Below are 15108 nucleotides of genomic sequence, written 5' to 3'. Positions count from 1 at the left end.
GGAACGTAGTGAAACGTAGTGGAACGTAGTGAAACGTAGTGGAACGTTTTGAAAGATCGCGGCGAACTGTCGAGTAGGTGGCAGTACTGTTTCCAACGTATAGCAAATTTTAATTCTACACAGGATTTTGAAAAAATTTGTTTGAGCCTGTATATCTGTTATCTGTGACACAACAAAATCTTAAACGGTCAAACGGTATTAAAAAAGTTAATATCTATTCACAACTCGAGCGCAATCCTACGTCAATCTCGTGGTAATTCTGACATTACCTACTCCAAGATTTCAAGTAATTATCCAACAAACTTGAAAGCTGCTTCTAGAACATATTGTTCAGTTTTTATGCAACCAGAAAGTTCACACAGAACTTGTTCTGTACTTTAAAGTTCGCGGTACTTGTTTTCAGAAGTTCCGTGTGTACTTTAAGGCAGCAAGAAAGTGGATATTTTAAGTAATTGTGGAACTTCTGGTTGCTTCGGTTACTGGTTTTCCCTTATGGAGATGATAGTTTTGAAGAAGCCGAGAAGCATCGCTTTGATTGGATTCAGCGTGGACGCACACGAAATTATTAACAGGGCTGATGTACCAATAGCCATTTCAGTAGTGAAGTCACCATGTTATTTTACCGATTATTCGACTTTCAATCAATGAATTGTGATAAAATCGAATTCAATATCTTTGCTTCAGCCCTTGGAAGCAATACCGCAGAAAAAGTAGTTTGAAAATGGTTCAATACTGCTGTTATTGCGACGCGAAAACTCGTAGCGAATGCTCAAATTTCATCTTACTGTTGAAATCAAGCCAAACTTGGATACAAACTTAACGAAGAGAAGGTTAAGTATCAAAATCCGAAAAACATATAATAAAATTGCATATATTTGGGCTATTGATATAATTTCGTTGGATATAATATAAATACAAACCAAGGCATGCTATGTTCTTGATTCGAGTATCCGATGTTCTTAGAGTTTTCACATGAAAACTAAAAATATTATTTTGCTAATAAGAATCATTCTAATAAGACTCTCGTTGCAAATCTAATTTGGCATGAAGTAATATGCGAATTGATTAAATTTTTTGATTGAAAATATCAACAATAGCTCTTCTGAATAATGACGTTTTGATTTTTCGATCGAATCCTAGCTACGTCTGATTTTAGAAGAAGAAAACATTCTAAATAAAACTTTTCTCCGAAGCTAGACGGAAATTGATAGGTTGAATGAAGAGATAATGTAGTAAAATAGAGTAATCAGAAGTGAAACGCTGAAAATATCTGATAACTGAAAGGAAACAGAAACTCCTGCAATTGTCGCCTTTTACGACATGGAAGCAGGAACCCAGTGGATCTATTCTTGGTTCATTTTTTTCCGCCGGATTCTAATAGGTACTATCAATCTCCTAGTGGACCCCAGCCCCTATTGAAAACTGGTTTGTAACACAAGATAACTGGTAACTACTTAGTGGTAGATCTTAAATTGATTGTGGTATATTTTATTTGACATTTTCGAAAATGTTATTTTCTAAGAACGGAAACGAATAAGTTGACGCAATGCATCATTCATTATTTGATACTGTTGTCGATAAGTGGTCGAAATGTATGCCTAAATTGAAGCTACTGTTGAATTACATTAAATTCCAGACACATGCATGAATATACGCAGGACGCTGTGACAGATGTGCGACAGTACGGAAATCCTGATCCATCCACAATTAAAAGAATTGAAAGATCATTGGTTTCCTGGACAAACTTCAACCGATCGTCATGGCATTACAGCCCATTTATCCAATTAAAAGTTGAAAGCGCTGATGAAGTTAGTTTAGTTTAGTTTTCTTTATTAAAGAGACTTTCAGCCGGTGGCTGGTTCGACTAAAGCGCTGATGAATTTTATTGTGAAAAGTCGAAATTAAGTGTCAAATGTTAAGTGCAGAATGTATTCCGTTGAATGACACCAACGTGGTTTGGCGCACGCTCATATTCTCATTTGGTTGGTTGACAGTGCAACTGATCCTGAATTGTATGGAGTTGCCGTTCAAAACATGATTCATGATTCATGTGGCGATTTCAACCCACGATTTACCGTGTATGGTTGATGGAAAATGCACAAAACGATACCCAAGAGCATTGGTTCCGGAAACAGTGACAGAAAACTATGGTTATCCAATGAATCGTCATCGATCAACAGAAAACAATGATAAATCTAGTATTATTAATTTGAGAAATCATGACGCTGAGGTTGATAACTATTGGATTGCACCGTATTCATCATTGCTATCGACAGTGTTTAAAGTGCATATTAATGTACATTTGCCAGTATATTAACAAAAGCAATGAAATATCAACGTTTTTGATTTCATTGATTCTGGCAACATTGCGCTCTGACAAAAAATAATGGAACTAGCATCGCCTGGCATAGAAGTTACTTTATTGGATGGAGCTCGTTCAGCACATTCAGCACTTACATTACCATTAAATATTCAAGTTATTGAAGCACCAATATGTAATAATGCGAAACATATGGAACGATAAAAATATTGAAGCATCGTCATACTGTCATTTGGGATGAATGCACTATGGCACATAAGAAATCAGTTTGAAGCTTACGAACGAACTGTAAAAGGCATTCGAAATAATTCTGATTTGATTGATGATGTATCGATATCATTGTGAGGTAATTTAAGATTGCTGAGAAAATTAATACTTGCTTGAAATCTTTTTACGTATCCGAAAAGTGAATAAGAGCGCGACCTGTGCTTTTGAGGATTTGTACCCCGCAGGTCTGTTGTTATTGCTGCTTATGGAAGGTAGTCGTGCTGACTTCCAGTCCCGTCAAATGTACAATAAGAGATGATCGATTTTCTTTTATACTCGACCAAATGAACATCGAAACCATTATGCTCCTGACTATCTCAAAACCGTCGTCCGAGTGTGAAAAATGTAAGCAAACTGTACGTTTTTTTTTCCTAAGGTTGCGAACCACCTCGCAAGTTATTTCAACTTTCAAGTAAAATTTGTCAGTCGCGCAGCTCGAAAGCATGGTTATTTTTGACAGATCGATATTTGTTTTTCGACACTGAAAAAAAAATCTTTCAAAAAATTTCAATTTCAGATCTTTGGTAAAAATATTTCTGTATAATTTTTTTAAACTTTCAGACATAGAAAATACTTCAATTTTTCTCGAAAATTTTCGTACGTTCTCTGTATTGCAGTTATTATACCTCTTGATATCATTTTATTTTCAATGCAAAATAAATCCAATTAACTTTCCATGCATCAAATTTTGAAATGGGCCGCCATTTTGGTTAAATTTGACTACTCGATCAAAAATAACTGTTCGACTATCAACTTTTAACTTAAAATTAAAATAATTCGCGAAATAGTCCACGACTCAAATATATTGAGATAAACTATGCATAACAGATATACAAGCTCAAACAACTGTTTTTAAAAGCCTGTATATATTTTTGATTTGTACTATACGTTGATAATAAGACCTACTAGACAGTTCGCATCAATTTTTCAAAACGTTCCACCTCGTTCCGAAACGATAACAAAGTACTCTTGCCTATTACAGAACTACAACGTTGGGAACACTTCTCACACGATTTTCACAACTATAAAACACGTATTGTATTCTTAAGTCGTTTAAATCACATCTGAATTCAATCGGAATGAAACAAAAACAGCATAGCGACATCTGCAACTGTTTGCCAGGCCACTCATTCAAAATTTTATACACAGTCCTTATGCGAGCCTCTATCGATATCTGTCATCTATGGATAAACTTTTGCTTATTTGTCCCAGAAAGCATTTTATACAGAACGATCTATATTTGAATAACTACTTTTTGTATTGTTTTCTTTATATTTTGCTTTTGCCTCATATACCATTCCACTCAGCTCAACGAATTGAGCAACTGTATATGCGGTGTATGTGTACATGTATGTAACAAAAATATGCCAGTTTCCACTCTAACTGCTGTCAAACCGTTTGTTTTAAGCTAGTTTTGAACCTAGTTTCAACATTGTTGAACTAAAAATCGAGTCAGTTTCGAACCTGGGTTATTTCTAACAGGTTTGCTCAAATCCCCGTTGCTAAGTGCAAAACCAACACAGTTTCGTGAAAAATGTTTGTTTGGTGAAACTACTCTGGGCCAGTTTCAATTTACTCAAGCGAAAACGGCATTAGATTCCAATGAAAGGTCTTATAATTCCATAGCAAGCTGTTCATTTTCATTGGGATCTGACTTCCGGTTACATGCTAATATGTGAAAATTAAGGGAAAAGTGTGAACTCAATTTTCTCGGAAACGACTCAACCGATCTTCAAAAACCAAGATTCGAATGAAAGGTCCTATAGTTTTTTTTTCCAGAACATTTTATTTGAATCTGAATCAAAAACAGGTGCAAATCCCATAAAACTGACTGATAAATTCTTCTAGATTACAGAGCTTGTTAATTTGTTGGCATATTAACTTAATTCGGCACTACTGGTTCCCACTTTTCCTGTTACGGAAGCACCGAAAGTAGTGATGAAAAACTCTAAAAATAGAACTCACTTCGATCTCTCAGCGATGCTTGAATCGATTTTCATAAATCTTGGTTTAAATTGAAGCTCACATTATCTTAAAAGCTACTGGCCCTTATTACCGTTCTCACTTCCACTTTCACCTTCACTTCACTCACATGTCATTTAACTTGATTTTACCTATTACCAGTATCACGCTCAATGAAGTAATCACTGTAGTGAAAAAAATCATTTTTTTCCATCAAAATTTTGGTGATTTGATGTTCATAATAACAACAAGCTCATCTAAATATTTACTTTTATATCTGAAACGACTTTCATGCTTAAAACCTACACAGAAAAAAATTATGAATTTCACAGGTGACAGAATTCTTCAAACGATACAATTCAAACCTACTTAATTTTTCAAATGTTTCATTATTCCACTTGCACGGAATTTTACATACATCGAGTGTAATTTGCACTCGGCTACCAAGTGCTGTTGTATGGATTTATATTTATCAATTATTCATAAAGCAGATATGAGCTCTGCGGTTCAGTCAAGTGACCGATCTACTTGTGATCTAATATTTCTCGGTTCAAATCACGCTGCTACTATCGATCTTTTGTTTTTTATTTCAATTGAATTCAAGACATGTCATTTTCGAATCAGATAATTTTACATGTTCTTGAATATAAATTTGTATGAAATACGATGCTCTATTTAAGTGCATTTTATAAGATGTAAAAAAACAAGATTTTTTTAACTGTGTGCATTCACCTATCTTGGTTTTCACCGTGTAGTGATACACGTAATACGGGCCACTGTGAAATTTCATCCGGATCCAACTTCCGGTGCCGCAGTTACAGGGCGATTAGGGTCAAAGCTTTCAAATCGCTATATAAAATGATAGTACAACACCGGTACGTGCAACGTGGAAGAAGAAAACATAACACGAACGATACGAGATTTGTTCTATTTCGAACACGCTATAAAGAAAACGAAACGTTACAAATGTCTGCTACTAGTGTGTGATTTTGGTAAAAAACCATTATATATTTTATGATAAGTGCGACCCAAAGAATAAAAGAATCTCAATGACACATCGGAACATTATCCTATTACAAGTTTTATGCTGCTGATTCATGTTGTTTACCTTGACGTACATATCCAAAAGTTACAGAATCGCAGGTTCGCTTCGTTTGTTAGATTTCGTTTGATTGGTTTAATCGAAATAGAGCATGAGAAAGTAAGTCAACCAATTGTCTCTATAATCAATATTCAGAATGAAATATTATTTCACAGGAAGTTTGCTCTTCTCATACGGGAAAGGTTATACAATCACAATACATTGAGTCGCTTTTCTGGGAATGGATAAACCGTTTTTCACAACCTTAAATTCAAATATAAGGTCATAAGATGACATAGGACATTTCGGAATTTCAAATTCTTCCGACTTTCGGTCTCGGAATTACAAGGTGATTAGTGTATTTGACATTTGAGTTTAAATTTCAGATTACACTGAGGTCTTTTTTTATGCGATCTTTTTTTATGCGGTTTTTTTTTACGCGACTTTTTTTATGCGAATTTTCAGAGTTATGCGGTTTTTTTTATGCGAAGTTTCAGAGTTATGCGGTTTTTTTTATGCGAATTTTCAGAGTTATGCGGTTTTCCCTTCTGCGGTTTTTTTTTATGCGAAGTTTCAGAGTTATGCGGTTTTTTTTTGTGCAAAGTTTCAGAGTTATGCGGTTTTTTTTTATGCGAATTTTCAGAGTTATGCGGATTTTTTTTATGCGGTTTTTTTTTATGCGGTACGGAAATTCGCATAAAAAAAGACTTCAGTGTACTTACTTTCCTCGGGTATAGCGTGACCGATATTCACAAATTTAGGTTCAAATTGAAGGTCTTGTAGTCCCATATAAAGCTTTAGAATTGTGAAGAGTGTTAAAAAAAATCACCGCCACCTAAAGCGACGAAGCAAAATAGGGGATCCAATTTGTAAGTCATATTTGTTGTTTGCCAAACGACCCAACTTCGGCTATTCAAATCCATAGAAATCCGGTTTCAGAAGTATTGGAAATAATGGTACAAAATTGCACTTTTCACTTTTCTCCAAGATGGCCAAATGGATTTTCACAAACTTATAGATTCAAAGGAAAAGTTTTACCATTTTATTCGGAATTCCTGAATTCGTTGGGAATACTACTTCCGGTTTCTGAACTACAGGGTAAACAGGATTTGTAGATATTGTTAGATCACCTTCGAACAAATTTTCCTGTTTCTATTCAATGAACAGTTGTTTTTGCGAATCTCAAAGTAATATTTGTGATGTTATGAGTAATATGAGAAAGGCATCATTACACCACTAGGTGGATTAAAACGGTTTAATATTCTGAATATTATTAGGAATTAGGAGTAGATAGTAAATACATATTTTGAATCAATTTATCGATTTTATTCAATCTCAATCCGTTCTGACTTAGCTATCGTTGAGAGCGAACACGAACACAGTCCATTACTTCTGAAAGTTTGACAATCGCATATCGACTGTGCACCGATGAAATCATCTTCGGGAATCGCATCTAACAGGTTGCCATCTTGAACCACGCTACGAACAGCACCTAATGGTTCAGTTACTGTTTTCGGTTTATAGGGATTATTCGTCTGCAACCAGTTGGATAACCACAACACCGGATCATTCGGTCGTTCCCGGGCCACCAAATACAGCCCGTCCATCAGGGTGGGATTCACCATTGCGAATAGATAGTCGTTCAGTTTCTGATCGTTCAAAATCGGCTCCAATACCAACAGTGGAAAGAAAAAACGAATCTCGAACCGAGCACTGGCGGCATCGTCACTTGCATGAATAGCATTCCTCACCTCATCGCTACTATCGGGTAAAATGGCGCGAATGGATCCGGGTGCATCTCGGACAGCATCCTGATAACGTTCGGGTCCAATTAACCACTTCAAATCATCCACTGCATGAACTTTAGAAACACACATTGCCTGAATCGGCCCCTCAGCTAAGGCAACAATCATGGCATGATAATTTTGGTGTGCTACCTTCGAGCGATAGAACTCCGACGCTTGTTCCGGGGTTAGTCTCACCGTTCGAGACTGAACGATGACAAAACCAGCATCCCGAATCCGACGAATTATCGTGTCGCGATACCGCATACCATCCGGTTTTATTAAAGCCAAAGTACGTTCATATTGGTCCATGTTTTGAATCTTCCGGGAACAAATTGAATTGCTTAATACAGGCTTCACAGCATACTGAGACCTACTGTCGAACTGCCCGAAAGAAAAATTGTTTGCAGTGTATGGTATCCAGAATATAATCGATCAATAATGTCATAAGTTCACTGTCACTACGCATAGCGATAGAAGAGTAGAGGTTAAGAAAGTTGATTAAAATTAATAATAGATGAGAGTTCAATTTTTTAGGTTTACTTATGAAGTTCTTAGACATTGACCATTTTCAAAAGGGTATTCTGTTTCGCACTCGGCGTCCTTTCTCTGCTATTATCAGTTTACTTTTCGGAACTTGCACATACTTGCAATACATAATTTACTAGTGACTACGCACATACAAAAAAACACACACATACGCTTGAGCGCACAGCTTCGCACGAATACAAAATTCAATAGCAGTCAATTATCAATACCGCCAATCCAATTGCCTTGGTAACTTGTGTCCGCATATTTCTGAAAAATCTAGCGTTTAGAGCTCAAATATAAAAACTGAACATTGAGAGAAGAGTTCATTGCACATAGTAAATAGTTCAGTCTCTGGAGAGAAAGTATTGCTGGATTGATAAGCAGTTTTGATTTTTTGACAATGATTTTTCGTCAATCCGATGAAGTTTCCACTACACGATTATTATCAGTACTCGTAGTACTCCAATATTCAACATTGACTATCCTTCATCTATACGTCAGTAATGTGCCCATCTTATAAAAGCAGCATTGTAGTATGCGAGGGCATATTCGTTAGTGTTGTAGTTCTAGATGCATAATTTATGTCAGTTTCAGGGCCACTTTTACAGAGAGGCAGTGGGGGCACGTGCCCCCGGTCCCACAGTCTTAGGGGCCCTTAACGGAACTCGCCGAGCAAAAAAAAGGCGGGTGGGTAATGTTAGAGACATAACCGGATGACGTGAATACGAATAAAATGGATGGTTCTGTTTCTTCGATAAAAAATCTGAACTCTGGACCTGGAATTCTGGAGCTGAATGTTGGTGCCGAATGCCTCAATTTTGATGCTGTATTCTGGAACTGAATTATGAATCTGAGCTTGGGAACTGAATTCTGAAACAGAATTTCAGAACTGAATTCTAGATATGGGTTGTAGAACTTATCACTGAATCTGTGTTCTGGAACTGAATTCTAGACAAAGATTCTGGTTCGAGACTGAACTGGTTTGCAGCAGAATTCCGGTCCAGGATTTAGTTTTCAAATTTATTTTCACATACTCTTATTGACTAACGTGTTACTGTATGGGATAGTTAAATAACTGCTATTGAGTTTTATGAAAATCCGACTTCGGATTCCGGAATTTATTGGAGCTCCAATGTACCTCACACAGAATCGCGTAGATTTCTACTTGGATTACAATACAATTTCCACCAAGTGAATGAGACTGCTCTAGTCTCATTTCATGACAGTAGACACCAGCCCCAGCACGACCAATTTACGAACAATTTTCGTGTTGTCTTTTCAAGCCCGTTTTCAAAAAGTTTTTCGTGCAGTTGTTTTGAGCAGTTTTCTTGTAAGGAAGGTCGTGTATGAAGTAGCAAAATAATTGTTATTGGTTTTTTCGGATGTCTTTTTTTTGTGCTGTCTTTTCTATTACTGTTTTGAGTAGGTTTTTGAGTAATTTTTCGAATACTTTGTCAAGGAGCTGTTTCGAACAGTAGCTATCTTTCCAGAAGTTTTACATGTACATTTTCAAGAAGTTTTTCGATTAGTTTCTTGAGTTTATCAAGCAGTTTTCTGTGTAATTTTCAAGTATTTTTTCGAAAAGTTTTTCGAATATGTTTTTGAACAATTTTCAAGAGTTTGTTTCGAGCAGTTTTTCAAGCATATTTTCGAGTAGTTTTTCTAGTAGTCTTTTGTGCAGTTGTCTCGAATTGTTTATCGTACTGTCTTTTCGAGCATTTTTCTTACATTTAAGGTGTTTGAAGTAGAATATTGGCTAGTAAATTTTATTAGATTTTTGAAGCAGTCTGTCGGACAGTATTTCAGAGTTGTGTCGAGCAATTTTTCGAGTAGTTTGAGCAATTGTTCAAATATTGTTTTAGGCAATTTTTCGTACTGTTTATTTGAGCAGTTTTTTTTAAAGAGGTTTCTGCCTGTTTTTCAAGGCTGTGTCGAGCAATTATTCGACTAGTTTTTTTACGTACTTTTCGAGAAAATTGTTAATATGGGATAATGTGGGGGGTTGTATAACTGCTATTAAATTTTATTGAAATCCGACTTTAGATCCCGGAGTCTATCGGGTAGTTTTTGAAGCAATTTATCAATCAGTCATCGGGCAGTTCATTCAATTTTTATGTAGTTTTTTTTCGGAGAAGTTTTTCGAGCACATTTTCGGCGAATTTAAGTTTTTAAACCAGTTGGTCGAGCAGATTTTTGAAAAATTCTGTCGAACAGTTTTTCGAGTATCGCTTCCAGTAGTTTTTTTTTCGAGCAGGATCTCGAATGGGGTGGAATAAGTTAGGATAGCAGTTAGTTTTTGAAAATAATTCAAATTCTGCTTCGGATTCAGGACTTTATCGAGCAGTTGTTGATGCAGTCTGTGGAACATTTTATCAGGCTGATTGTAAAAATTTTTCTATCACGTCTTGTTTGCCTTTCGAGCTGTTTTTGGGCTGGCTTTAAAAGAGTTTGGTAGCAGATTTTTGAGCAGTTATTTCAATTTTGTATTTTTTACAGTTTTTAGTGATATCTTTCTCGAGGAGTTAGAATATATCAATTTGGTACTGAACACAAAAGAGAGGAATCTTGAAAAATATGCCCCAAATTGCCTTGATTTGTAGGTCTTCACGATGATTGACTGAAATTACTTGTTTGAAACACTTTTTTCGAGCAGTTTTTCAAAGATCTTTGTAATGCCGTTTTTCATTGAAAAACACTGGTGGCGTGGATTGTTCCGGTTTTGAACTTTCGAGCAGAAATGCAACATTCTGACGGTGTTTCATTGCCATTTCTGCTCGAAAGTGCAAAACCAGAGCAATCCACGCTACCAGTGTTTTTCAATGAAAAACGCCATAAGGGATTTTCTCTAGTAGGTTTTCGACCAATTTCCCGGAAAGTTGTATCCGAACAGTTTTCGTGTTGCCTTTTCTAGCAGTTTTTCGGGTACATTTTCAAGTGTTTCAGGGAGTTTTTTATGCAGTTTTTTCTAGCGAATTTTTGTGCTATCTTCTTGAGCAGTATTCTACTAAGGGAAATATTAGATATCATAGTAATTGCTGATGAATTCCAAAGTGTTTTGTCGAGCAGTTTTTTAAAAACTTTTTTCGAGCAGATTTTTAATATGGAGTTGTATAATAACCTGTTACTAAATTTTATTGAAATCTGATTTTGGATTTCGGAGATTATCGGGAAGTTATTCAAGTTGTTTATCCGGCTGTTCATCAGGCTTTTAAAGCAGATTATCGAACCGCCTTTCAGAGTTGTGTCGAGCTATTCTTCGGGTAGTTTTTGAGCACTTTGTCAAGTAATGTTTCGAGTAGATTTTTTCAGTTTTTCAAAGTTTTATCGAGAAGTTTTTCGAGTAGTATTTTGTAGTTTTTTTAGAGTTTTATCGAGCAGTTTATCAATATGAAAATTTTATTCCAGTAGTTTTTGTGTACTTTTTGCGTAATTTTCAAGTAGTTTTTCTAGCTAATTTTTCGAGCAGTTCTTCTAATAAGTTTTCGAGAACATTTTTTAGCAGTTTTTCGAGTAGTTATTTGTGTAGTTGTTTCGAGTAGTTTTTCGTACTGTCTTTTCGACTACTTTTTCTAGTAAGCTTCTGAGTAGTTTTTCAAGTACTTTCTACTGTTTCATTTCTGCTGTCGCTGTCTTTTCAAGCAATTTTTCAAATAGTTTTTCGAACATTAGGTTTGAGAAATTTTTTTATGCATTTTTTTTCGCGCAGTTTTCTTGTGTATATATATATATATATATATATATATATATATATATATATATATATATATATATATATATATATATATATATATATATATATATATATATATATATATATATATATATATATATATATATATATATATATATATATATATATATATATATATATATATATATATATATATATATATATATATATATATATATATATATATATGTATATATATATATAATATTTGTTATTGAAATTTGGCCAACTTCGGATTCGGGAGTTTATCTGAGTTCTTAAAGCCGTGAATCGGACGATTTTCAAAATTTGGAAGCAGTTTACCGATCAGTTTTGGTGATTCAGAATTCAGCTCCGAAACTCAGTTCTAGAATCTAAATCCGGAATATAGTTAAAAAATCTTCAGAATCCTGAATTCAGTTAAATTTCTAGAATTCGGGAACTGAATTTTGGAAATCAACTCTAGATCAGCATTTTAGAACTGAATTATGAACCTTGGATGCTGGAATGCATTTAAGAACTGAATTCTGGCATTACTACTGAATTCTAGATCCGAGTTCTGGTCTAAGTTTCAGAATTCTTATTCTAAGTTTGAATACCGGTTACGAATTTTGGAACCGAATTCTGAACAGAATATTTTTGAAATTTTCTGGTACAGATCTAGAGTCAAGATCCTGGCTTAGAATCAAGCTCTGAAATTCGGTTTTTTTTACAGAACTCTGGAACTCGATTTTGGCCCTGAATTCTGGACGAGCTTTTGAATCTTAAATTCTAAAATTAAATTTTAGAACTGAACTCTAGAATAGAATTCAGGAGCTGGATTCTGGTCAGAGCTAAACGTGTCAACTACCCAATGAATGTAGCTTCTAATTTTTATCTTCTTTACTTATCAAACATATTAAAAAACTTTAATTCCAAATTATTTGTGGTTATCTCATACAACTTATGTTGATACGTTAAATAAAATATTTATATTTAAGATATTTACGATCAAAAACTTATCACTCAACCATATGATAAATTTTGAATAGGCGTCTAATAGTAAAGTATTCACGTCAAAAAGAGCCGAGAAAAAAATGCGAAAATTTTTTAATTAGAATCTATCAGACTGTAAACTTTCACTAGACTGATTATATTCAGTTTCGTTTTGCATATTTCAAAAGATAAGTAATTCTAATAGTTCTTTAGATAACATTCTAAATAGATTCTTTAGATAACATTCTAAGTAATTTAGTGGTTCTAACAGTTCTTTAGAAAAGCCATTATAAGGGCTGATTTTGTCTAATGTTCCCCGTCGTTGTTCACTTTTCGTTGTATTTTTATCCAATTCAAACGACCAGCAGCAGGATGACGCATCGCTCTTTTTAAAGCAAAACTCGTAGCAGAATTGCTCACAGTGCCGATTGATTCCATATTGAACCAATTTTGGTTAAAAGCTTTCCTTTTACGTGATTTCGTTTGCAGCTTTTTCACAAATGGGCGGTCTCAACGGTTAGTATAGAATTTTGATGTCGATTATTTCACTTCGGATATTCTGTAGGGGATTCATTTCTGCATTCAGTAGGGTTAAATTGTGGAATTACCTACGATCTTGAACACTGTTTGGAGAATTTTTTTTCGAACGCAAAACAGTCAAATGCTGTGTGCTCGTTTGGTGCGAGTTTCGCACTGGTAAAAGTGCACAAAGATAATCAAACTATTCTAGGTTTGCACAAAATTGATTATTTTGACCTCCGATTGGCAAAAGCAACCTTTATAGTTCATTAAACAACATTTGGAGTCATTAGAAGGGCTAATTTTGTCTAATGTTCCCCGTCGTTGTTCACTTTTCGTTGTATGTTCCTCCTTTGCATTGCGACCAGCAGCAGGATGACGCAATCGCTCTTTTTTGAAGCGAAACTGGCTCAGCGAACGTCTCGCAGCAGAATGTGCCACATGTGCGATGGATTCCATACGGAACCAATTTTGATTAGAAGCTTTCTTTTTACGTGATTTCATTTGCAGCTTTATCACAAATAAACGGTTTGCTTTAGTTTCTGCTCAAATTGGAAATTGCTTTATTTCCTGCTCAGTCAACTGCGCAGGCTAAAATGAACGAAATATATCAAGTGTTATCCTTTTATATCCACCCAGATACGAAAAAGGCGTCATACATTTTCTTCTTCGACACTCGTTTATACCAAACATGTCAAGAAACTTAAATTTTGAAAGAATTCTATCGAAATATTTGGTCAGAAAAGAACTGCGTAGTGCCAAGTGAAAATGTAAAACATAAATGACAGTTGTCCAGCAAACATATATAACATATATTTTTAAATTTCGGCAAACGCATTCGGGAAAATTGTTAATCAACGATGAACTCAGCACAAGAGTTTGCCTAATGCAATTTGCAGAAAAATCAGTAAATTTACTAAACGAATAATTGCCGACTAAAAACTCTAGGCCGGGGAACTGCTTGGTGTCCGTTTTAATGCCCGTCTCGTCGTCCATTACGATGAATTTCGGCTGCACCAACACCTCGCTTTCCGCTGCGGGATTTGACCATTGTATTTTCACTAATAGTACAGTTGTTGTACCGTTCAATTCTACTATGTCACGCCATTTTACTCTCACAATGTCACTATTTTCACAAACGTATATCAAACGTTATAATACAAATACATATTTCGAGTATTATTTATATTCTTCATCAGTGTATCAAGTTTTTTAAAAAAAATATTCTGACTAACTGCTCCAACAACAAAAATCCATTGAATTTTGTTTATTGGTTCGGTTAGACCCTGTCGTAAACTCGAAGACATGAAGTTCGGTTGCCAGTTGGATGAACCAGACGGACGAAAAGTTCGGATTGCGCTTGAGGAAATCGCTCATCTTCCTTGCGTTCACAGGATTGTATTTCTTCGCTTTTCCTTCCCTGCCAGCTCGCTGCGGGGTCGTTTGATTCTTCTTGAATGATACTACGAAACGAAAATCACACATGTAAACATTACATTCTAAACTTGAGTTTCTTACAGTTAAACTCAAGAGAAAGTGTTGCATTTTTTTCGAGTACAGTCTTTAATTCAACATGAACTGCTTATGCACTGAATGTTTTTTACCAACGAAAACATTGAATTCTTAACTGGTTTTAATCGAAATTTTATAAATTTGACTTATCTTTTTATGTGCAATCTGTACTTCATTTCCCGACAAAGCTTCAGCAATGGTTTCGCTTGGTTTAGGCAACTCATAATAGGGTAACGGCTCCAGTAGTAATCTCAGCTCCAATAGTCATCTTATATACGAAAACCATTAGTTGGAGTGAGATCTGCTGTCTCTGTTCGATAGATTGACCTAAAGGGTGAGATGGAATCATGTGCATACGCTTCGAGTTTTCGCGAAGCTAGAGAGGCAGTATTGAAAAATGTTTAAGATATTATCATTCGTCTGATGAATCTGAACAAAACTAGCATAA

General features: G+C 35.2%; 1 protein-coding gene across 1 annotated transcript; it reads right to left on the bottom strand.

The window, feature by feature from the left end:
* Positions 1–6955: 6955 nt before the first annotated feature.
* On the bottom strand, positions 6956–8379 carry LOC131425307 (nucleoside diphosphate kinase homolog 5). Its single transcript, XM_058587096.1, has one exon. The coding sequence runs from the start codon at positions 7724–7726 to the stop codon at positions 6956–6958; it is 771 nt and encodes a 256-aa protein (XP_058443079.1). The 5' UTR covers positions 7727–8379.
* Positions 8380–15108: the final 6729 nt, after the last annotated feature.

This window comes from Malaya genurostris, chromosome 1, assembly GCF_030247185.1.
Source record: "Malaya genurostris strain Urasoe2022 chromosome 1, Malgen_1.1, whole genome shotgun sequence".
NCBI classification, from domain to species: domain Eukaryota; kingdom Metazoa; phylum Arthropoda; class Insecta; order Diptera; family Culicidae; genus Malaya; species Malaya genurostris.
The sequence above is the reverse complement of the archived record's forward strand: the minus strand, read 5'-3'. Positions and strand labels throughout refer to the sequence as shown.